At 44.2% G+C, this 24826-nt stretch overlaps 1 protein-coding gene across 1 annotated transcript; it reads left to right on the forward strand.

Moving 5' to 3' along the window:
* The first annotated feature begins 323 nt into the window (after window positions 1-323).
* On the forward strand, window positions 324-14469 carry SLC6A14 (solute carrier family 6 member 14). The gene is made up of 14 exons (XM_086470627.1): window positions 324-371; window positions 1126-1294; window positions 3068-3199; window positions 4795-4956; window positions 6162-6297; window positions 7031-7163; window positions 9028-9168; window positions 10092-10320; window positions 10405-10530; window positions 10622-10740; window positions 11949-12048; window positions 12286-12395; window positions 13549-13716; window positions 14320-14469. Exons 1-14 carry the CDS (start codon window positions 324-326, stop codon window positions 14467-14469), a joined length of 1923 nt encoding a protein of 640 aa, XP_086326753.1.
* Window positions 14470-24826: the final 10357 nt, after the last annotated feature.

Consider the following 24826-nt stretch of genomic DNA (forward strand, 5'->3'; position numbering starts at 1 on the left):
GGAGGGGAAGTGGGCAGGAGGCCGGGCACGGTTAGGTGGGTGTTGCCGAGGAAGTGGGCGCGGGGCTGGAGGAGGGTCAGCGGGCGAGGGTGCGGCGGGGAAGCAGGCACGGGGCTGGGGCGGGGAAGCGGGCACGGGGCTGGGGCGGGCGGCCAGCGGGTGCCCCGGGGGCGGGAGGCGCCGCATCGCCGGCGGCCCCGCCCGGGCCGTGGGGCAGCCCAGGGGCCGCGGTTCCCGGCGGGGGGCGGGCGGGAGCCGGCTCCGATAAAGGGCCGGGCGCCGGCCGGCGCGGGCAGAGCGCGGCGGCTCCGGCAGCGGCGGCGATGGGGATGCTCAGCCTGCCGGGCTTCCTCTCCTGCGGGAAGAAGAAGGTGAGGCGGCCGGAGGGGGGGGGGGGGTGTGGGGGGTGGTGGCTGGCTGGGGGCACCCGGGCAGGTAGGGGGCACCTGGGCAGGTAGGGGGCACCTGGGCAGGTAGGGGGCACCTGGGCAGGTGTGGGAGAACACAGGCAGGCGTGGGTGCGTCTGAGCAGGCAGGGTATGGAAGTGCCCAGGTAGGCATAGGGACACTCGGGCAGCTATGGGCACACTGGGCGGGTGAGGTATTGGTGCACCTGGGCAGGTATGGAATTGTCTGGGTAGCTGAGATCCAGACAGGCGTGGGAACATGGGGGCACTGGGGTAGATAAAGAGGGATGAGCACCTGGGCAGGTATGGGGGGCATGTGTGAAAGGCACCTGGGCAGGTGCTTTTAAAATGGGCATACAGATATGTGCTGGGGTGAACACCTGAACAGGTATGGGGGCATCTGGGTGTGTGCAGGGGTGGAGTAGGGAAGTCCTCTGGAGGTGCTGCCCCTAGGAGCTGACAGCACAGGGGGCTAAGGTAAGAGCAGGGCAAAACTGGCCGCAAAGGTTGTTTGGGCTCTCTGGTGGGACCCGCTCTCACAGGTCCATGCTGAGCTGCCAGGGATAAGCTGGACTGGCAGCCCACCTGGCTCTGCCCACCCTGTCTAGCTGCCCTGCCCAGCGATGCAAAGGTGCTGCTCTGGACAGAGAAATGAGGATATGACTGCCCTGCTTGCCTATGGGGCGATCCTGAGCCTTCCCTCTACTTCTCTTCCAAGGACTTCACTTTGTCAAATGAAAAAGATGCCCACGCCAGTGAGAGTGATGAGAACTTGGAGCGTGGCAACTGGTCAAACAAAGGCGACTACCTGCTCTCCATGGTGGGCTATGCTGTGGGCCTGGGCAACGTCTGGCGGTTTCCCTACCTCACCTACCAGAATGGCGGAGGTACCTGTATTGAATGGCACTGTCGGGTGGGCACACCTTGCTATCCCCAGGAGAGAGGAGGGCCAGTTCCAAGGGCCAGCCCTGAGGCTGCGCACTCTTTATCAAAACTGGATGTGAGCATCACCGTGGGAAGTGGCATAGTGCCCACTGATGGGAATGGGAAGAGGAGTAAGAGGCATCTCTATGCTTTTTGGGTACCAGATGAGGAGGGAAATACTATTGAGTTTTAATGGCAAACTTCCGCCTGAGAATTCCAAAACCCTTCTGATCTACATATGACTGACATGCATCTTTATGTCAATGTGCCAATATCCTCTACTTACCTAAATAGCTGTTCTTCCCCCACCAGTGCTTGCCTCCTCGATACATTTAGAGAGAGAAATTGAATCCCCTCTGCACCTTTGTTTTGCCAGGCAAACAAGCTAAGCTGGAATAATTATCCAAGCTCAATAATTGTCCCCACCAGATACTTGGGAAGTAGGCAGAGAGAGCCTCTACCTGCTTACACAATGAACTAGTGGCAGAGCCAAATGGAGGCACTTGCTTCCCTTGGCTGCTCTTCCAGAGCTTTGTCAGCTTGCCAGGCAACCGCCGGTCATTAAAGAGAGTGTAAATGCCAAGTAACTGCAGAGGACTTACTTGTATGTACTTACTTGCTCTGCCTGACAGTCGTTGGAAGTCAGATTCTGGACTACAAATGCAACAAGCCCATACAGCTGCACGTGGTACACAAGATGGCATTCTTGGTACAGAAGTTTTACTGAAGTGAGCTTGGCTGGCTTGTATTACTTATAGTTAACGAAGAAAGTTATGAAAACAAAATGAGTTGTGACATTGGCCCTTCTAGTAGACCTTTTTTCTTATGTGCTGCACCAGAAAGCTTTTCATTTAAAGCATATTTTTGCTTCTGCTTGTATCCTGCTCTGTGCCCCTTGCCCATGATTGAAACAGACAACTGTTACATCCTTGTTATGAAACAGAGGAGTAATCCAGTTAATTCTGTGGGACTATTTACTTCCTTAAATTACATCAGGTATTTGCAGCTCCTTGCAGAACTGGATCCTTGATTCCTTTAAGTTTACTGAGAGTGAGGAGGACAGATTTCTGCAGGGATGTAGGGTTATGTTTAGGAAACCTGTGCGCTCACTTTCCCCATCTTCTGCGCATACACAAAGATGTGCCAGTCCCCTTTGCAGAACAGGGCTGTCATTGATATCAGGTTAATGTGCACTTTAAAATGGCCTTGAACAAGAGCCACACTGAGATGCTGTTTGACACAGGAATCAGCCAACCATAGAAAATAATTTTCATGCTCTGATGTTCAGTAGTTACTTGAACAAGGCCGTTGCAAATCACAGCCAAGTACATGAAGGAATGGTTCTGTTCCTTTTTACATTAAAAGCTTGAAGATGAAATAAAAAGCAGATGAAGCTGATGGTGCCTGCAGCTGAGCAGTATTCCTACTTGTATGAGAGCAGTATGTCTTTGACAGTTTTTGTAAAATCCGTTTAATTCTATGGGAGAAGTCATCACATGTAAATCAACAGTTCTCCTGGTAATCTGTGTCTCTGCATTGCAGGTTCTATTTAGCCTTCAAAACAGGATTTACAAACAAATCTCTATATTCTGCAAAAATCAAAAAAAAACCCACAGTGGGATATTTGGGGCAGGGGGTAAAAGGGGAGTAAAAATGCGGTAGAACTGTGTTGAATACTGAACGATTCATTGTTTTCTTTATGTGTTTGTGGGGTTTTTTCACCTCTCTCCCTTCAGGTGCTTTTCTAATCCCATACACCCTGATGTTGGCATTAGCTGGCTTACCCTTATTTTTCATGGAATGTTCCCTTGGTCAATTTGCCAGTCTAGGGCCAATTTCCATCTGGAGAATATTACCATTGTTTCAAGGTTGGTATTGTTATGTTTCCTTAGACCCCTTTTATTCTAGTAATAGAGATGTGAATTAATGATATCTTCACGAAGTTACTAATTCTGAGAAGCTGGTTTCTGTGTAGAGAGTATTCCCAAGGTTACAGGGTAGGTATTATGTTCTGAGGTAGATCTTCCTTATTATTCAGTTAATAAACAGATGTGGATTAAAGATTTCCCCCAAAAGGTTGTAAATTATGAGAAGTTTTATCAATGATTCTCCTGATGTTACACAGCATACCACCCTAACTGCACCTGTGCAGGCAGAAGGAAATCACCCTGTTTGCTGTGTGCAAGAAAATGTCAGTTAAACACCTGGCGTTGTGTGCAACAGACTGAAAATTTCTGGAAGTTAACTTTATTGCTGTTTCTTTACATGTTACATTCCAAGTAGCTTGCAAGGCAGTTCCATGTTGTGTGGGCTAATTCTGTATTTGGCTGCCAGCATTGGCGCAGGTACATGGGCCTGATTACTTTATGCGATGCCATGCACGTATTCATCCAACACACTACCTTGGGAGTCTTCTGCTGGTGTGATAAAATAGGCTAGGCTCCAGCTTCGTAAAGTGAGGTGCCTCTTGTGATAAGAGAAACAGTGGTAGTTTGCCTTTCTCTGTGAGGGTTTGACTTTTTTAGGGAGGTTTATGTGTTTGGAAACAACTAACCATGTGCTTTACTCACTCCTACCCATTTAGGTCCTGTACGGATGGGTGTAGATGACTATGCAATTGGTCTTGTTTGTCCTCTTTATCTACCAGAGGAATTAATGTAGGCACAAGGAAGTTTCTTTCTAATGCAATAAGAATCTTACTTGCCACCTTCTACAGAAACAAAAGGGTTTACAATCTGGCTGGTTGCCTGAATGTTCGCTCTTTTTGCCAATCTCTGTTCTGCAGCACAATGAACCTTTCATGGGAGCAGTGTATTTAACTTTTCCTTTAAAGTCTACATACACAGCAAATTTTTTATGTGTCTATGAAGATATAAACTTAAATATAGTCTCTAAGATGATTAGGACAGTTTATCAGACTTTCCCAAACTCGCAGAACAAAGTTTATCTTAACAAAGCAGGAGAACAGTATTATTGGGACAGATTTACTCTTGTGTTTTGTTTCTCATTTATTGGCAAAACTATTAATTACAATGGGATCTTTTAAAGTAGCTTGGTCCTGATATAGTTTCTTTTATTTTACTAGGCAATGAAAGCTTTCCAGTGAACTGGGAGAGAACAAAATATTAGACTTGGCTTTAGTAACTGATGCAATTTTTCTGTGGGTTTGATTCAAACTCTGTGTCAAAAACACATTTGAGATGGTCAGTTTGGATCATATCCTTCATTTCATGGCTTTACCCTTTCCTTGTTTGGTTGCTGTTAAAAATTATTTGAAAAAAAAACCCAAAAACCAAAAAAACCAACAACCTCAACTTCTTCTTAAGTAGCATTTTAAAATTCAAGTGAAGGCCATTCTGGTTTTTGGTGTGTGTGTCGGGGTTTTTTTTGTTTGTTTTTTTTTGGTTTTTTTTTTTAACCCAGGTTTGGGATAGTTAAGATATTGTGTCTTTCTCTTTCCTAGGAGTGGGCATCACGATGGTTGTCATCTCAACATTTGTGGCGATCTACTACAACGTTATCATTGCTTATGCACTCTACTACTTATTTGCCTCATTTCAGAAAGTGCTGCCGTGGTCAGATTGCTTTTCCTGGGCAGATGAGTTCTGCAGCAAAACACGGTTAGGTACTGTACTTAAGAGATAGGGCTTAATAATACTGTTTTGGATAATTGTACTTTGTACTGTTTCTGGGAGAAATTACAGGAGCAACACAACTGCCTGTGTCTTGAGAAGTCCTTCCTGGAGTTTTGTCTCTCAACACACAGGAGTGATGCTGGTCTGCTTCCCTGCCACCACTTCTGGGTGCCTGGGAAATCCACAGAAAGCTGGGCTGAACCCTCCTTGTTGGATCCTTTTTTTCTCCTTTAAAATCTAAGGTTTCTTATAGTACATACAGTCCTCAGGAATACTGCATTCCCATTTCATCAGGCTTCATGGCAAAGCAAATATAGAATGAAACAACAGTATTTCTGTAGCAACTCTTTAGAACATATCTCCATGCTATTGTTCTTAATATTTGGCAGCAGATGTATAGCCAAACACTTGTTATATTGCCAGTTTCCATATCAGACCAGTTTAAGGCAAAGGTGAAGTCGGTGAGGTAATTAGTAGTTAGTAGCTGGAAATGTGTTGCCAAGTGTTAATGTAATTGTAACACCCAGAACCAGATATCTGAAAGTCTCTTCTAAGGTTCATAGGTTTCATAAAACGAAGTTGAAATGCTTTATTTTGCAAAAAGTTTATGCTTGCAGATAGGCTAAACAAAAACATTTTAGCTCAAAATTTTTAAGTGCTGGAGGAATTCAAAACTGAACTGAAGCTGTCCTGAAATAAGCTTCAACAAGGCTTTCCAGTAAATGCTGATATAGTGTTCTTTACTGTATGTTCTGGCAAAAAACCCACAACCCCAAAAAAACCAAACAGCACCCACCCACCCCCACTAAGGAAACGTTGAAAGAGCTCTGGTAAGCCCTCTACCATAATAACATGAAGTTGCTAGAAGATGATCTGTGTGCAACCTTGGTTTGGGACACAGGTTTTCAGAGCGTAAGCAAGGCTGCAACCTTAACTATCCTCAGTTCTGATTTTTGAAAGTATTCTTGATGAGAAGTGAAAGGTGGAGCTGAGCACACCCAGTTCTTGGTGTTTTGATTTATAGTCAAAGTAACAGTGACAGCTGCAAGTGGTAGTTTAGGTTTGTTTCTAAATATTGTCGGTAGGCAAACTGAAGCTGTGTAACTGTTTAGAAAACACGTTTTCTATAGTAGTTGATTTTTATAATAGTAATCACTATGTTAATGATCCTTTTTTCTTGCTTGCTTGCTTTCAGTAAGCAACTGCAATGCAACCTTAGACGGAGAAATCATTCACGCAAACTACTCATTCATCACAAGCAACAATCTCACGTGTATAAATGGCACCATGACCTACAAACCAGTGCAATTTCCCAGCGAGCAATACTGGAAGTAAGTAAATATTCTAAAGAAATTGCTAAAAATTCATGTATTATGCATTGTGATTTTAAATGTGCCTTCTATTTTTGTCTGATCTTGCTGCCCAGAAACAATCTAGTCAAGGGGTGTGGGCATGCAAATCTCTGCAGAGGGGACTTAAAATTTAATTGATGCATCTGGGCCTTTAAAAAAAATTAAAAATAAAGAGAGAAACAAACAAGTCACCCTGTAGCAAACTGAAAAATACTCCAGCCTAAAGAAGTTGTTTTCTCTGGAGTCGTGGTAGGGACTACTTAGCATCTTTATGTATAGCATATACTCTTTTTCAGGAATTACTGTGCAAAATATATTCACCTTATTCTCAACCTGGGCCTGTTGTGAAGTTGCCACTTCTTTAGCCACATAGTTTCAATTTGCCTTATGTTCCCTGGGTTCCTGGGAACTGATTCTTCTTATGGGCTCTTGTTGTGCCATCAGAATTTCATGGTTAACACAAAAGAGCTGAGGTAGGGCTGGTGGGAGATGTACGGAGAGCTGAGGGCTGGTAGACTTTAAAAAGAGGGGAAAAATGCAGATACATATTCAGTTTTTCAATGCCAATCATGTGGTTCTAACTGTACACTCACGGACACTGCTGCAGCATCTTGTAATATCTGCAGAAACCAGCTTACTTTCCTTCAAGGCTGAAGAGGAGGAGGGTGTGCTGCTTTCACCATCTTCTCATTGCAGCATTTTGTGCTTCTAGTAAAGTGGCTCTTCAGCGTTCGAGTGGGTTGGATGAGACTGGTAACATTGTGTGGTACCTGGCTCTGTGCCTCCTCCTGTCCTGGATGATTGTTGGAGCTGCATTGTTTAAAGGAATAAAATCTTCTGGAAAGGTAAGTGAGGAAGAGCAAGTAGCAGACTTTTGGCCTGATCCTGCCCTTCCAATGTGAGTTGGACTTGGGGAAGGCTAGCATAGGGCAGGATGCAATCTGAACCCACTACCCTCTGTTGGATGTAACAGTAGACTTTCTGCTGCTTGGCTTCCTAATTGTTATATAAAATACCAGTAAGGTGCTGATTACACAGCAATTTCTTAACACACAGGTATCTTAGCTCCACTAGGGCTGCCATCTATTTGGGGATCTTGCTGTTGTGCGGGTGATTCCAGCTGAGTTTTGGGAGTCACTCAGCCTGTTATGATGGACATGTGCATGTGACTGCATGTGTGCGCACACACCCTGGGAACACCCGGTATTTATTTGTGTACCTCCAGACTAGTTGAGATGTTTGGACAGTACAGGTCAAGTCCAGCGAACAGATGTGCGTGTGCAGGTTCCTGCCAGATTGTGAAATGTTGTTTGGACTCAAGATTTCAAGCTGCTTTTAGGGACCGGGTCCATAGGTGCTTGTTTTCAGACTCTGGCTCTGCTCAGCTCCAATTTTCAGGTGCTGGAGCACAGCTGCCTGGAGTTTTCCTTGGGCTAGGTCATCTCCTCCCTAGAATTCAGGCAGGCAGAAGAATTTCATTCTTCTCTGCCTGAGGCCCTTTTCCTGGTTCACTTCCTTCCTCCCCATACTCCTTTCTTACCTCCATGTTGTATCTTCATTGCTTACTTCTTCGGTCTCTGTTGCCTTCATTCTTTCTCTCACCTTTTATGCACTGATTTTTTTTTTTTCTCCTTTCAATTCCTTCTGTCATTGTGCCTTTCCATGGTTCCTCACTGCCTGTCTTCCTTTCCTCAGCCTGATGTCTCCTCCTATTCTGCTTTCTATTTGGAGCTTTTGGCCCTCCATCTCAGCACTTCGGGGTGGAGTATCTGTGTTTTCCCAGCCACGGTTGTTCTGCTGCGTGGCTCCTCTTAAACTCACATTCTTTGGGTTCCTGGTAATCAGCTCTTCCTGTTGTCGCTTCTCTTCTGGCACAAAGGTAAGCCTCTTTGAGGAGTAAGGTAAGACTCAGAAGAATCTAGCTGGGCAGGAACAAGGTAAAGACGAAGAGCATTGACTCTAAGAGAGAATTGACTATTCCAGGCACATATGATAGAGGTCTTCAGAAACAGCAGACTCACTATATGATGGTGCAATGCTATGGCTTGGTGTAATCAGCGGTACCGGGTCAATTATCCGTCTGCATAACACTGAAACTAAGACTTGAGAAACAGGAGTATTGTTGAATCTAGCCTGCATGATAATAGCACTACTTAGCCCTGCTTCTGGCCTGGATCCTGTCACACTAGAAATTGTGTAAGACAAACAACAACAACAAAAAAAATCTGTGTCCAAGAGAACCTGAAAGTCCTTGTTTCCACTAAGGAAAGCTTCAAACATGGCACTTATTTCTCCTTTCCTCCACTCCTCCCCGCCCCAGTCTCAGCAAGAGATAATTTCATCCTGGTCACTTAATTTTGACTGGCTTTTAGTCTGTATTTGCTAGAAGCATTGCCTAGCAAGAGGCATTTGGGTTAGTTGAGTCCAGGCCTCACTATAGCAGTAAATCATGTTAGAAAACACATTTCTGAGACTGGTCAAGTGCTATCTAAAAAGTGCATATATGGCTTGGGCCTTCTGCTTCTACTGGAATGCAGCTCCAGAACCGGCTAAGCCAGATGGTTTAGTGCTTGGCGTGCATTCAGTTCCCCGGTGGCCTGATTTTCATGTGTAACAGGAGACCTTAGCCTAAAACTTGGCCATTCTTCCAGCACGGAGGTCTGTGCATCCGCTTGCTTCTAGTGCATGTCCCTGCCCTTCTTTCTGCAGGTTGTCTACTTTACTGCGCTCTTCCCGTACGTCATCCTGCTCATCTTGCTGGTGCGAGGTGCCACCCTTGAAGGTGCTCTGAATGGCATCGAATACTACATTGGGAGACAGTCCAACATCACCAAGCTGATGGAGGCAGAGGTGAGAGGTAGTGTCAGCCCTGCAAGCGTGACATGCTTCAGTGGTTCAATGGGATTGTCACTTACCGAGCAACTTTTTTTATCCAGGCAGGTGCTTCTTCATGACCTGCCCCGCATTATGTATCTGTGGCTGGGCTCCCTTTCTTTCAGCAATTCCCAGCTCTATCAGAGGCCCAAGCAGCTATTCTAGCTACTCTAAACCTAAAACATAGCAACCCTCTGCCTCCTCCCTGCCAAACCAGACAGTGACGACAACTGTGGTGTTGCATCTGAGCAGCTTTCAGGCGTCATGCTAGAGTTTCGTCTTAGCAAGGCTTGCTGAGAAAGTTCTTGCAGTGGGATCAAGCATTGCTCTCCTTGCCTGAGTCTCCCACTTTCTCTGGTTACTGATTGTTTCAAGGGACTTTATCAGAAGGTTGAAGGGACCCCTGAGTTTGAAAGCAATGTATCTCAGTATGAAATTTATTATGTCAGCATTTGGCACTGAGGGGCTGCAGCAGAGGCAGAAGTGGCTTGTCTGGATCACAGTGTGAGAAATGCAAGTGGGAGAGCACATGGAAGTTCTCACTTCTGCAACACTGTCCTGGTTTTCCTTATTCGTTGGCACTGTGGCAAGATTCATATCTTGACAACCCACATATATGAATTAATTGAATCTCTTCTTCAGGGTTAGCCCAGTAAGATTTAAGTATTTGGCAACATACTCAGGATGTGACCTTCAGAGGTCATAGAAGATATTGTTTGTGCTTGAGACTGCAAGGTCACCAGTGTGCTCTATCACCAACTCTAAAATTCATATGAAAGAGAATTATCTATTCAGGCTAAATGTAGGAAACCCCTGAAGCTTCCACAGAAGGCAGACGTAAATGTTTATGATACGAACTGTAAATAATACATTAATTCCCATGTTTTTATTTCTGGTAGGTTTGGAAAGATGCAGCCACCCAGATATTCTACTCCCTGTCTGTGGCATGGGGGGGGCTTGTTGCTTTGTCTTCATACAATAAGTTCCACAACAACTGCTACTCAGATGCTATTTTAGTTTGTGTAACCAACTGTGCCACCAGCATATTTGCTGGGTTTGCGATATTCTCCATCTTGGGACATATGGCATTCGTGTCTGAGAGACCAGTCTCAGAGGTCGTGGACTCAGGTAGGCTGATCATCATGCTATTGGTATCGGGACTTGCTTTGACAAAGGCATCATGATAACCTCCTTCCTTCCAATACTCTCCAGGATTTGATCTGGCATTTGTAGCCTACCCAGAGGCTCTCTCCAGGTTACCAGTTTCTCCTTTGTGGTCCTTCTTGTTTTTCTTCATGCTCCTGCTCTTGGGCCTTGACTCTCAGTTTGCCACCATAGGTGAGTGGGGTTTTAAGTAACCCATGGCTTTTCAAATGAACATTATCTTTCTTAATTGTGCTGCTGCAAACCCACCCTTCTTCCTTTGCAGAAACACTTACAACCACCATACAAGATATATATCCTGAAGTGATGAAAAAGTTAAGAATCCCTGTCACCCTGGGTGTGTGCATATTGCTCTTCTTTCTTGGCCTTATCTGTGTTACTCAGGTAAGACATTAAATTATTTTTTGGCTGTGGGTTTAGTTATGCTACAAGTGATAAACTCAAGTCAAAATATCCTTTCTAACTGTTACTATTTGCATGGATCAGCCTGAGAGACTCTTGACTTCTGCCAGTGTGCCTGGACATGCAAATAGGAAATTCCCAGAGGGAAGCTTTGAAGAACCAAACTTTTTCTGTGATTATTGAACTGAGATATGCTTTTAAACAGAAGGCCTGTACAGAGCCTGTGAACTATCAACCTGATGTATTGCTTCTTATTTCAGGATGTTATTCATGTAATCTCCATCATACACATGCAGTGTGTCTGCAGCGCTGTGGTTAATAGATGCCAATGGCATCTTTTTGTTCAGAAGTGACTACTAAACAGGACAGGATTTGAGAAATGGCATATTCACGTCATAAAAATCTATTGGTTGAAAAGCATCTGTGCGTGTATGGTTACTTCTCCTGAAAATAAACAAACAAATAAATAAATATGTCCACATATATAGATATACACAGACATAGAAGGAATTTTCAGTACACTGTGTACAATTGCTTGAGGCAATTGCTTTTAAGGATATAAAGGTTCCATTTAGAAGTGCACATTTATGTATGCAATTAGACTGAGATTGTGGGGAGGGTAATTGTGGTGAATAGACAGTTGTATGGTCAAGCAAAGCACATAAGTTGTGAAACATGATGGCAGAGAAGCTTGCGAAGGACATAGTATGCAAGAGTGTGAAATGCCTTAAAGCTTGTTTCCTGCTGTCTGATCCTGCTATTGCATGGAGATGTTTAAAGCTATGTTTCACCCACATGGAAAACTTGTGCGTGTAGGAGCATACAAGCCTACCAGAACTGATAACTGGTATAGCTGTTGCTGTAGCTTAGTATTAAAACTTCAGTATCGGCTTTAGTACTGTAAGTTCCAAATTTAAATCTTGCTCTCAGCTGTTTATATTTATCCTGCATATACATATATCTTGTTACTAGTACACAGATCTACAGTATCTTGTCAGATATGTTTTTCAACTTGACAGAGGTATTTAAATGAAATAACGTTCACAAATGTGTACTTAACTTAGAGAAATGGGAATTAAAAGAAATCAGGCTGGTGATTAGTTAAACTGTCTTGAACAATGCAACTTATTTTGTTTACATAAAGACGTTGGACTGGGTACATTTTTACCTCTTTATTTTTTGTTCTACAGGCAGGAATTTACTGGGTTAACCTAATAGATCACTTTTGTGCTGGATGGGGAATCCTTATTGCAGCTGTCCTGGAGATAATAGGCATCATCTACATTTACGGTAATTTTTTGCATTGAAAAATTCATGACCTGACTGTGCAATCCCAGGGACAGTGTATATTAAACATTAATTACCACAATAAGGCATTCGCAACTGAACTGGCTGAAAAGCTTTAACAGCTACAACTGAACTGGAGAAACTGAGCTTGATCATTGCTTTCTTCTATCCCTTTTGAGTAACCACACCTGCAAGGGAGGCACCTGCTTTATAGTGCACCCTATGATTGTCTTTCAATAGGAGGAAACAGGTTCATTGAAGATATTGAAATGATGATTGGAAAGAAGAGCTGTTTCTTCTGGCTGTGGTGGAGAATGTGCTGGTTTTTTGTTACTCCTGTGCTGTTAATGGTGAGTGTAGATGACTGGATTGTGTTAGCGTGACAGAACTTATTAATTGGCTATTGAAGAGGTTTCCACATGCATGTTCAGGGCTGAATGCCCAGGCCCCATGTATAAAGACAGGGTATGGCTGTGCCAGTGAAGCAAACTATGTGCTCTCTGTGCTTTCCAATACATAACGCTTCTCCGTGGGTCTTCTCCAGGAGAGACTGGACCTTCAGCTCAGTTGCTAGTAAGCTGAGTCTACGCTCTGAGGAGTAACACAGAGCAACCAGATTGTTATAGAATCATAGAATGCGTTGGGCTGGCAGGGACCCCCAAAGGTCATCTAGTCCAACCCCCCTGCAGAGAGCAGGGACATCTTTAGCTGGATCAGGTTGTCCAGAGCCCCATCAAGCCTGATCTTGAATTGTCTGTCTTAGCAGCTGGATTAGCTTTATTTCAGACTGAGAAAACATTTTGAAAATATAGGTATTTCCCCTTTGAGAGAAACCCCATTTTCAGGATAGATCCCTGGCTTGGGTTTGCTCTTTGGATGTCCAGCTGTTCCCCCATCTCACTGAGACTTTTTATGTCCTGTTACATGTGTCTCAGTTTTTCATGTGAGTGTAGATGGTTGGGTTATGTTGCTATGAGAGAATTCCTTAACAGCCCAAATTCAGGAGCAGTGTCAAGTCTGTCTGGCCAGCACATTACCTTTAATCTGTCCAGACTGCAGTTTAGAAAATGCTGCTCCTAAAATACCTAATTTTTGCAGCAAAATTTGCCAACAGTTAATCTTGGATTCTTTCTCATATTCCTGTAAATAAAGGAATATGGGAACACATAAAACATACAGAGAAAGGTACTGGGCTCATCCTGCGACATATATATTCTCCAACACAAGATTTCAACAGAACCCAGAGATCAAGTTCTGCTTGAATACAGATGTACTTAAAGTGTTAGGAAGTATATCAGTGTCATCTTTCAGTCCTGTCCTTCAGTCTTACCACTGGGCCGTGACTGAACGACAAATCCTGCACAACCATTCTCACACTTAGAAAGCAAGAGGGAACTGTGCAGAATTTGTATATAGCCCATTTTTTTAAACCAGCTTGGAAATACAGTGCAAGTTAGCTGGGCAACTGCTTTTCTTTCTTAATCTTTTTGCCATTTTTTATAGGCAATTTTGGTCTGGTCTTTGGTCACGTTTTCACCTCCCACTTATGGCTCAGTGTTATATCCAGCCTGGGGAACTGCTGTTGGCTGGTGCATGATCATCTTTTGTGTCATCTGGATTCCCATTGTTGCTATTCTAAAAATAGTTAAAGCTGAAGGAAACCTGTGTCAGGTAAGGGCACAAAAAAGGTGTCAGCCTCAAAGTTTTCTTTTCTTGGAATTATCAGGAGTGCCTGTGCTTTCTTCTCCAAAACATGTTCAGTGACTTGAGGTGTTCATTAATAGGATTTTTAGACCAAAACACACCTCTGGTAGTTGCATCAGAGACGAATTTTCCCTACTGTATTCTGATGAGAAGATAATGTCTAGTTCTCTGGGAGTGCACCCACACATTCAAGAGTGATTTTCATGTTCTCTGTAGTTATTCCAGCTGCTTTAAATTCTCCGAACAATTTCTATCATGTTCTATTTCTGTATCATTTTCTGGAGTTCTCACTCCCATTCCTCACAGAAATGAGCAAGTGCAAGAACTGAGGTATGCTCTTCTTGCCAAGCTTTTCCAAAGAGTCCTATTGGTCACAGCTTTCCCTGCTTGTTTGACTTTAGTGTCCAGAATCCGCTGAACCCAGAGACATTTGGAATGATTCTTTAAAACTTTGGCCATTTCTTTGCCATTCAAGTTGCAGAGCATATGTAGAGTTAACAGCTTTATTGAATTTTAACAGTAGCCTGGACTAAGATAAGACATGAAATGCCTCCTGTTTTTGCTTTCCAGCGCATTTTAAACTGCTGCAGGCCCGCTGCAAACTGGGGTCCCTCCCTGGAATGTCACCGAGGAGAAAGATACAGCCATGTTGTAGATCCCAAAAAGGAAAAGGAACATGAGATTCCTACTGTGTCTGGCTTTGTATACACGCAACAATGAGATGGCCATTTGGATGACAAATTTTTAACATAAATGTGTTTTTTTTCTTTAACTATTAGAAAGCAACAATGCAAAACAACAACAACAAAAAGCAAATCAACCCTCTGCCCTTCAAAACCGAGCCCCAAACAAAAGTGAGCCACATTATTTATTTTTAGTGCTGTATGTTTGGGGAGGAACAGGTAAATTAGACACTGAGATCTTCCCAGAGGTTTAGGTTGAGAGGGCAGGAAAATGCCCAGAGTGATGGACTGGGCATGCTTAATCCCATCCAACCAGTATCCAGCTGGACTGTAGATACAGGTGTGGAAGAGAACAAAGACACATTCTGGTGCTCCCCAGCTGCAGGAAATTTGAGCCAAAAGGTGCTGTGCTTGCATGCCCCGATGTGCTACAGGTAGTTAGTATCTTCTGCTGTGCTTTGCCATCCACAGTCCTGTGCAGTCAGCAGAGAGGAGAATGGGTGTGCTGCTGCCTGGAACTGTAGCTCAGGGAACATGAATAGTTTTTCTCTGTTTAAGCCTTGCTCAGTGCTGTGAGGCTGCTCAGGATTTGATGTTGACTACAGTGTGTGAGTTTTGTCTGTGCATCTAAGTATTGAGTGGCAAAAAATTGCCATCACAGGAAATAAGGCTTTAACATGGTGAAAAGCAGGCTTCTTTCTAGTTCTCATTATTCCTCTTGGGATCCCCAAAGAGCCACCTTTTGTGTCATGCCCCATGCTCAGCATTCATCTGTCTAGAATTCAGAAATTCTGTGTTTCCACACTCTGTCATTATGATCTGCAGAACAATGTAGGAACCATTGATTTCTGGTGTGTCTGCCCTCCCTACACTCACCAAGGCTCTCCCAATCAAATAGTTCTCTGCATGTTTCACTCAGGCTTGGGTTTTCCCTTCCAAAGGAGACCCAAAGTACTTTTTTAAGGATTCAAACAATGTTTTCAGTGTTGTGGTAGAGCCCAAAGAAGCAGAACTTTATCCCAAGCAAAGGCTTGAACTGCCAAAATTTGCTGAAATCGTGATATTATTGGAAAATTAGGAAGTTTGTAAGGCTTTTGGGAACACAGACTTATGCTTCTACATAGGCACTAGTGGGTTAGGTTAAGAGAACCTGACTGCTCGTCATACAAGTGAATTCCTGATAAAGGAAAAAAGACCTATGGATTGAACGAATGAAAACACATTTTGTGTGCTGAGGAATGTCTCTCTTACTGTGATAATGGTTCCTTGGGAACAGCACAGCAGGATTTCTAGCTGTCACTTCCTCTCAGGGCTTTGTCACTCTTTCTGGACATGAAGGAGTGTGGATAGTGGCTTGTTGCCCAAGCTGCATACCTTGGTGTATGTTTTACACTGGTGTTTTTGTGACAAATCATCACTTTATGGCAAATAAAATGTGATTTTCTGTTTTTAACGGTTTTGGAGTTGGAAAATGAGATCTTAGCCTTTTATATGGAGTTGGGGGAGGGTGGCAGTTGGTGGGAAGGGAAGTACCACCACTCTTCTGTGATCCTGTACCACCACTCTTCTATGATCCTAAGCCTTTAGGAGATTGAACTGGAAGGATTTGACCTCCAGGAAGCCTTTTCTTAGACTTTAGGATCTAGTGCAATAGCCCTGTTTTGGAGTGGGCTCAGAAAATACGGGAAGTAATTGATGTGGAATTTATAAAAAAGGACTGTGGGATTAGAGTCTGTAATAGACGCTGGTGAAAAAGACCCCCTTCCTGCACTCCAGCTGCTCTAGGGTCATGGTCTAGTCACAAACCAGCAGAAAACAGCTGTCACTGGCCCTAGTATGTGGAGAGGCTGGCAGCGGGAGGGAGGCTGAGCTGCAAAGCTGTGGTGCTCGTCCCCCTGTGCATCATCTGTTGGAGCTGCCACAGTGGGTGGTTGGATGCTGTGTGCTGAGCAGGTGGTTGAAATGTCTGCTGTTTGGGGTTTTTTACTTTGAGGAAAAAAAAAATTTCTGCTTTGGATCCAGCTAAACAGGAGTGAAAGGAAAACTCTTGGAAAGAGAAAAGTAGAAATGCAAAAGAGGTGCATTCGCTTTAGATGCCCTCAAAACACAAGGATGTTTTCAGACAGGGAAGAGAATGCAGACGTGTGCAGTTCCACAAAGCCACATCTGTAACGTGGAAATGTTGAAAAAGAGGTATTCAACTGGCATTTGTGTATGTGTGTAAAACGTATGTAAAGCAATTAGTTAGGGGACAAGCTTATGAAAGCAAACTTAAAACCCAAAAGTTATTTCTGTTGTGGAGACTGTTTGTAGGTGTGGTGTCAAATCTAAAAAGAGGGGCGGGGGGGGGGAAATCATTTCTAGCCCATCATCTATATGCAACAGGACGTTTTCAGCCGGGGCTGCATGGCAGTGCACTAACCAGCAGAGAGCAGTGTGTGCTCGTGTGTTCTGCTCGGCTCCCAGCACCCGGGAAGCAGGGTCCTGCGAGGGGTCGGTGCGACCCCCGGCCCAGCCTGGCTCCGCCCGGGATGCTGGCCCGCTCGCTCGCCAATCCGTGGCTCTGCAGACTGCATGAGAACGCAGCAGCTGCTCAGTGGAGTCACTTGGCACTTGCTCCTGCCTGGCTGGCAGCTGTTGAATAGCGTCTGAACTTTGAATCAGACTGGCCATAGGGAAAGGTCTTTATCCAGTTCTAGATGTGTGGAAAAGGTAGCTCGTGCTCACGTTGCATGGCTTCGAGCCGAGCGTTACGGTAGTGATATGGCTGCCCTGTTAAAGCCCCTCTGGCCTCTGCAGGCTGGAGTTGACCATGGGTTACCTTGGTGGACCGGTTGTCCCAGTAAGTGATCCTTTCCAGCCCCACATTGCAATTTTGTAAAAACTTGTGCACCCTGATTCCCAAGTCTCCAGAGCTCAGCTGAGCCTCCCTCTGCTCCCATTCTCCATGACTATGGATGGTGTGGCCTTGCGGAGGTGTCCCCTTCCTGGCTTTTTTTTATTTTTTTGTAAGAAGCATCAAGATAGACCCAAAAGCAGCATGCATGTTTTTAATTGAAGGCTTTATTGTCTTGCTTCAGTTTTAAATCTATTTTTCCATCATTTTGTGGGTCTACAGTAGGGCTTTGTGTCATTGTCTGGCTTCAGATCTATGGCTGTGTCTGAGTTTGATGTGGGTACCGTGGCACCACAGTCAGGCTCCAAGGGATGGGGCATCTGCCACACAGTTGTAGTGCAGCTGTTTGGAGAGGGTTGAATGAGAAGCGAGAGGTACCAGTGAGTGAGCAGAACTGACTTGCTGGGGAGCTGTGACGGAGCGAGGAGGTGATTGCACAGCCCATCTGTTGAGGGCTAAATCATATATTTCCTATGAGTCACATTTTGAAAGAGTTGGGAATGCTCCACAAAGTCTGATCTAGCAGAAAATCCCAAGATGGTCAATTCAACATGGATCTTGAAACAAATTAATGTTTGCTGTCCCCAAAGAAATTACTGGGGCAAAAGGTTTTACGTTGTTGGGAGAATCTGGTTTCAGTGATGTTTGCTTTTTAGTCCAAATCATCTTTGTTTTGGAAGGTTAGTAAATGCAGACTACAAAGTACCGAAGTAGGAAAATACTGAAGTTTAATAAATACCTCTTGAAATTAAAAGAATTATTTCCTCAGTCTGAGCTGTGCTGGAAGGGAGGTAATGGGAAAGTTGGCTTTTTGACTTCTTGATTTGGAATGAGGAAATTGTTGTTACAACTGTCTGAAGGATGAGAAAAATCTTTTCCAATTTAGCTCTGTGATGCAAATAAGGTAAATGCTGGCAGGATGCTTTAAAGAAAAAACAAAACAAACAAACAAAAAAAACCAACCCAAACATTTTACCCTAATGGAGTTATTTAGTTATTTTTTAAAAGTTAATGTCTGGCCATCCCTTTAGTGGGATTTGGGGAGCCAATATCTAATCTCAGGTCCCTGTGAGTCTCAGGGAAGCTCCAGATCTGTGTGTAGATTAGCCTTTTGGGTGGACAGTAGAGGGGAGGGGAAAAATTTAACTGAAATCTATGGGTTGTAGGTAAGTGGCACTTGATGAAGGAAATGAGGAAAGAAGACGATATATAGAACTGATTCTTACCATGTAAGTATTTTTCATCGATTTCTGTAGATTACTTGTCTGTAAAAATGTGGGGTAACCGGGTATATGAGCGCATAGAGGGCAGAAGACTAGCTGCAGGCTCTGGTTCTCATTGTCCTCTCTCTTGCCCCAGTGGGGAAGTCTCTCACTCTACTCAGTGATGCAGGGGAAAATTGAATATGTGTGATCTGAGCTGCATGTGGGGAGAGGTTTACCTCCACTGTGAACTTAACCTGGTTCACCAACTCATGTTGATTGAAGCTGCAGTTTCATGTTGAGTCTTTTGGCCAGATCCAGTTTCAGGGGTCCTTGCTCCCACCACCCCTCCAGCTCTGGTCCTGCTGCCTGGTTAGTAAAACTGTTGATCTTCCTACTATGTGAGAAGTAATGACCGCACTCTAAACTATTTTGGTGTAATGGTTTGTTCAAAAAAAAAAAAAAAACAAAAAAAAACCCAACAAAAATTAAACAGTGCTGGTAGTTTTTGTCACAGAATCATTTAGTACATGCTGTAAAAAGTAGAGCCATAGAAACCAGATGACTCAGAGGCAGCAACCTCCGACCAGGCAGGGCAGGAGGTGATGTGGGACTGAGAAGCTATGGTGAAAGGGAAGACAGAGCAGTGGGTTAAACTGGATCTTCCACTGAAGGAAATGCAGTGGAAAGTGGCAGCCTTACTTGGGCTGACTCTGCTCTATCAAAGTCTATCAAAACCACTAAAAGAAGGTTTTCTTCCTCAATAAAACAATCTCAAGAAGGCTTGAGATAACTTTCTTAAACTGATTTATGAGTGCATGATAACTTAGCTCATTATGAAAGAGTAAAATTGCACCTCAGTGAAGCATGGAGTCAGCATGGAGGTGAAATGTGCATGTGCATCCTGAAGGGGATGTGCAGCTCCCCCAGCCCAAAAGGCAGAGTAGAATTGAAGAAGTACAGAGGGACAAAAGACAGCCTGAATGTTGGAATAAGCTCTGCTCAGCAAGCAAGTAAAAGGAACAAAGTTTTTGCTTTGCAAAAATCAGGGCTAGAGAGCAGAGCCTATAGCCATCTATGGAAATCCTGAGAGGAGTGATGAAAGGGACTAAGGAATGGCTCTTCACTCTTTCTAATAATTTGAGAACCAGAGAAAAGATAGGAACTTACCAGGTGGCAGCTTTAAAGTGAAAGGAGGGATGTTTTGTCTAATGCTCAGTCCAGCTGTGAAGGTCCTTGCCAAAAGATGTTGATACTAAATGGTTGCATGCCTTCAAACTCATTCAGAAAAACTACTGGAAAAAAACCCAAAACACCAGCCCTCAAGAAGGCACTACCTATGCTTCAGGAGACTTTGAGAATACTAGGAAAGTGGGTCTGTAATGCTTCTACTGCTCTTGTGCTCTTCCCTGGGAGTCTATGCCAGGCTGGTGTCAGAGATGATATTGGCCTGGCCTGGACCTTCTGTTTGACCTCATACAACTGTCCTGGAGAGCAAAACTTGAGCTATGTGATTCATATTTGCAAACTTTAACTCATTTACAAGAAAATGCAGATTGTTGCCAAGAGAAAACTATTGAATTCTCTCTTGTGCATGCTCTGCCAGATGCAAACAGATTCATATTCCGAATGCAGTTTCATCTGGACATCTACCTGTAGTGCACAATCTCTCCAGACTTCCAGTATTTCTCATCAAGCAGAAGTACTTCTCCTGGTGCAGACTTTCTTAGTAAAACCAAAAAGCAGGGAAAGTGTGACTAGCTTTGCTATGGACAGCCTGAGCTCCACAATGTGAAACAAGCAGCAGGCACCAGTGACAGCATCTTCCCTCCCCCAGAAGGATAATTGTTCTCCACCAGAGTTAATAAAAATAAGGTAAAGAAATGTAATTCATTTTGAAAGATGAATCATGGAGTTTGCACAAAAGCTGAGAGATAATGCTCACCACTACCACCTAAACTGGCTGCAGAGAAGGTGGGGGAAGGCATAGAGGGCTCTCCCCCCTTCCTGTTGCTGCCTTTGCAGAGTGGAGCACACAGAATTGCTGAGCCAAGCCTTGGCCAAGAGCCACTGCCACCAAGGCTGTCAGTCATGGGAGACTCTCCAGCAGGGGGCAAGACATGTATGCAAACCCATTTTGTAAATCCCTGAAGTGCTGTAACCTCCCATGTGGTTCTTCAGTGCTGAGAACTTCCACAGCTGTAAGGCAAACACCATTTCACGGTGATGAGAAATGCAGTGATCCTCTTTGAAAATAAGGGTTTGGCACAGAGGAGGCTCTGACCCTGATAGGGGCAATCCTGCTGGTGGGGACGGTCACTGGGAGAGAGTTCTCCCGCTCCAGCACCGAGGAGTCTCTGGCTGACCAGAGCACTGCAGTTACAGTTGGAGCTGGGTGCAATTGCATTGATGGTGCATGGTACAGCAGCGCTACTCGCTTCAGTGCTCAGAAAAGGTAGATCCCACCTCGCAGCGCCCCCCCCAAAAGCCTGCAAGGCAGTTTGTAGCCACACATATCTGTTAATAAAATACTACTAGCATGAAGACAGATAGAATTTACCCAGGTGTTACATGACCAGAACATGGCCAGTGTATGAAGACCATGTGGCAGATTCCTTGTGGTTATTGGGATGTTTAGAGTTCACTTCACTCCTCTGGGCTAGATAGGAGGCATGGCATTCCCACAGATTAACATAGATTAAACTCTAGCAAATGACCACCAGGAATTTTAGTCCTTAGTTTCACTTTGTTCAAGTACTTTGAAAGCAAAGGGGAAAACAAACACCAAGTGAGATCCAAAAGGACAAAACACTGGTCATATGTACAGGACAGATTGGGAAGGTAAACAGCAATGTGGGAAGGAGTAATACAGGGGTGTATTTGATGCAGCTGTTGATCAGAGAAAGGGGGAATGCTTAGGGGAAAACCTAGAAATATGCAGAATACTGTTTGACAAAAACTTAAATAATGAGAGGAACCTGCCATATTCTACCTGTTCAGACAGAGCTACTGGGCTGTGAAATGACAAATCAAATTAAGATGCCAGGCAGAAAGGCTGTAATGAGAGAGTTGATTGCTGAGGCATCAGCTAGACTGGAGTTGGTGACCTGGGAGAAGCTAGCAGCAGGTGAGTTACTGGAGGGATGCTAGGTCCAGCTGGAGAGTCTGAGGCTGGGCTGAGTACACTGCTGCTTCTGGCATCTTGGAAATTATCTTTTGGGATTGATGTTTCCATGAAAATCAGTTTGGGAGGATTATTTTGAAGTTCTTCATCTAGGAAACTAGATGGCAATTAGATGTAGATTAGTTTTTTTCAACAAACCCATTATAAACGCTCCAAAGAGCATTTCTGCATAGGTGAAAACATTTCTGGCAAGCTTTGGCCAGCCTGCTCCCCTTGGATGGGGACACAAAAGCCTGGATGTTACAGTGTGGAGCTCATGGGACAGCCTTATTCCTGTCACCTAGCTGCCAGGCTGGACAAAGCTTGTGGCTGTGTGGTGTCCGTGGCTGGCTCCAGGCCAGAGTTGAACATGCTGCTGTGGGAGACCTGAAATTATGCAGCTGGAATCCAAACCCTAAGGCTGATCGTAAACCCCTGCCCTGAGCCTCCAGAGAGTCAGTTTGGTGCCATCAAACAAGACTGCTGGGACAATGCACCAGGCATTAAGATGCTGGGGAACTGTACATTCAATTTCAGAGACGTAGACTTTGATTAAATCCAGGATTTACAAAATAAAATCGAAAGGAATGGGTGTCTAGGGGGAAAGGCACAAGCAAGGAGAAATGTGAGTAAACTCTGAACCAGCAGAATTGGACTTTCCAGCTGCTCTCTCAGCATTTCAGTAGGGATAACTTCATTAAAAAAACTAAAAGACACAGGCTTTGACAAAGAAGCATCTCGGTCTCCTCTGAGCCCCTGCAGATGCTCTCCTCCAGAGCTCTGCAGATTTTAAAGGATACATACTGTGATCTACACTTTCATCAGCCAGAGTACTTTCTGAGGACCTTGGCTGTCCCAGCAGCATTGTCTTGCAAGTTTAATAGATGCTCCTTCTGCTCCCCAAATGCATACAGAACTGGCTAGTGTTATACTTTGTCTACTAGATGTAATTTTCCGTCTTCAAAGCTTATACTTCTAAGAAATATGAATACATGTTCAATTTCTCCTTCATTTCACCTTCCTGAGGTTCTTTGATGGTACTTGAAACATGCCTCCATTCTGTGTGTATCTGTGTGTGTGTGTTGGATTTTTACACACGTGGATGAAAGAGGTAAACCAGCCTTGTTCTCTGTGGCTTTCTGTAGCAGGCATCCAGATCCCTGGCCAGTGGTGCACTAGGGTGCAAATCCATGCAGGAGCAGGAGTTGCTCTGCTTTTGCCAGTGCTGCCTCTCAGCACTCCCACTCACCTGGCATTAGGGATCTCTTTTTTTTCTTTGGTCAGTTTTAGTTTTATAAAGAATGTATAAGCAGTTTTCTTCTTTTGAGCCAAGACACTTTCTTCAGTACAGACAATCAAGATATTTCTACATTTAAACTCCTTTACAGCAGCATGGTCATATTGACTCCTGTTACTGATAACAGCATTGCTTAATGGCTCCAGTGCAAGTCGAGGTCCAGACACAGACTTCAGAGTTGGTTGCAACAATAGAATCACCTTTTCATTCTCGAAGTCATGAATGGTTTAGGCATGGTAAGCAGGAAAATAGAACCTGCCAGTGGAAGACAGCTGAGGGCAGCATTTCCCTGTAATGTCAGGATATGCATGTTCCTCTCTGAAAGAGATTTTCATCTTATGTTGGCTGTTAGTGTCTAAGCTCCTTCCAGAGGAGCCTTGCCAAATGTTCTGGTTCTTCATATGAAATTTGTGTCATGACCAGGCCCAGGATGATATTTAACTGTCAGGACAGTCTGGGAAGTCTCCAGCTGACACTGTTGGTCTTGGAAAGCTTTCCCTAAAGATCCAACTCTGGCCCTTGAACCTGTTGCCAGTGTATGAAGACCATGTGGCAGATTCCTTGTGGTTATTGGGATGTTTAGAGTTCACTTCACTCCTCTGGGCTAGATAGGAGGCATGGCATTCCCACAGCTAGGGCTCTCTTAAGACCAAGCCAGCAGTGGGTAAAAGCCCCCTCTCATCTCACTGCACTGCTGCAATGGATGGGTTTGTATTTTACCTTTTGGACTTTTAGCTGAAAATTTGGATTCTCTGGTCCTGCTTAGCATGTAGCAGCACCGAGCCAGCACTCCTTCCGCTCGTCCAGAGTGCTAAGATTCATTAGGCTGCATTTATCAGCTCTTGCCAGGGAAATAGTGAATAATGATGCCTGGTTCAGGTAATGAAATGATCTCCCCCTCACATTTGATTACATTGCTGCTTATTTTTTTGTCAGTGTGTAATTTTTTCTTCCCTGGAAGCTTGTTTTGTAAACACTAATGATAGCCCAATGTTATACCTTCAGCCTGGGGAAGAGAGAGACCTTATAGAGGCCTTTCAGTACTTAAAGGGGGCCTACGGGAAAGATGGGGAGGGAGTCTTTATCTCAGGGAGTGTAGTGGTAGGATGAGGGGTCACCCTTTCAAACTGAAAGAGGATAGATTTAGATGAGCTACTAGGAAGAAATTCTTTACTGTTAGGGTGGTGAGACACAGGAACAGGCTGCCCAGAGAAGCTGTGGTTGCCCCCTCCCTGGCAGTGTTCAAGGCCAGGCTGGATGGGGCTTGGACCAACCTGGTCTAGTGGAAGGTGTCCCTGCCGTGGCAGGGGGTTGGAACTGGATGATCTTTAAGGTCCCTTCCAACGGAAACCATACTATGATTCTATGATTCCCAGTACCTTCATTCTGATTATCATCAGCCTATTGCAGCAATGAAAAACTTGGACTCAGGTTCTCTTCACCTGTCCTTTTTCTGCTTTCAACAGCCACAGGAACGGAAAAGTTTATTCTTCCAGAAGCCCCAGGTTCCTGCACATCTCTTTACATCTCCTGGTTAATTTTCATAAGATTGCACAACAAATTATTTTAGTCATATACACAAAAGAATTCATAGGAGTATTCAACAAAAAAAAAGTATTCCTCTGTAAACCTGTTTTCATGTGCAGTGTCCTCGAAATCAAAAGGCTTATTCATTAGGCTTTGTTTTGCATGCCATGCAAACTTTTTACATGAAGGCTGTGATGAGGAGCATAAGATAAGATTATCTTAAAATTCTTTGCCTTCCCCCCATCTAATTAAATATGCAGCAGAGCTCTATCTTGGTTCCTAGATGAGGAGATAAACAAGCAATCCTGG

Source organism: Leptosomus discolor, chromosome 9, assembly GCF_034619465.1.
Source record: "Leptosomus discolor isolate bLepDis1 chromosome 9, bLepDis1.hap2, whole genome shotgun sequence".
In the NCBI taxonomy this organism is placed as follows: domain Eukaryota; kingdom Metazoa; phylum Chordata; class Aves; order Leptosomiformes; family Leptosomidae; genus Leptosomus; species Leptosomus discolor.

Excerpts from the sequence above, each read along its gene's own strand:
- SLC6A14 (XM_086470627.1), top strand. The coding sequence starts at position 324 with ATGGGGATGCTCAGCCTGCCGGGCTTCCTCTCCTGCGGGAAGAAGAAG. Across the intron at positions 10,321-10,404 it reads CTCAGAGGTCGTGGACTCAG|GATTTGATCTGGCATTTGTA; the intron begins GTAGGCTGATCA and ends AATACTCTCCAG. Across the intron at positions 10,741-11,948 it reads GCCTTATCTGTGTTACTCAG|GCAGGAATTTACTGGGTTAA; the intron begins GTAAGACATTAA and ends TTTGTTCTACAG.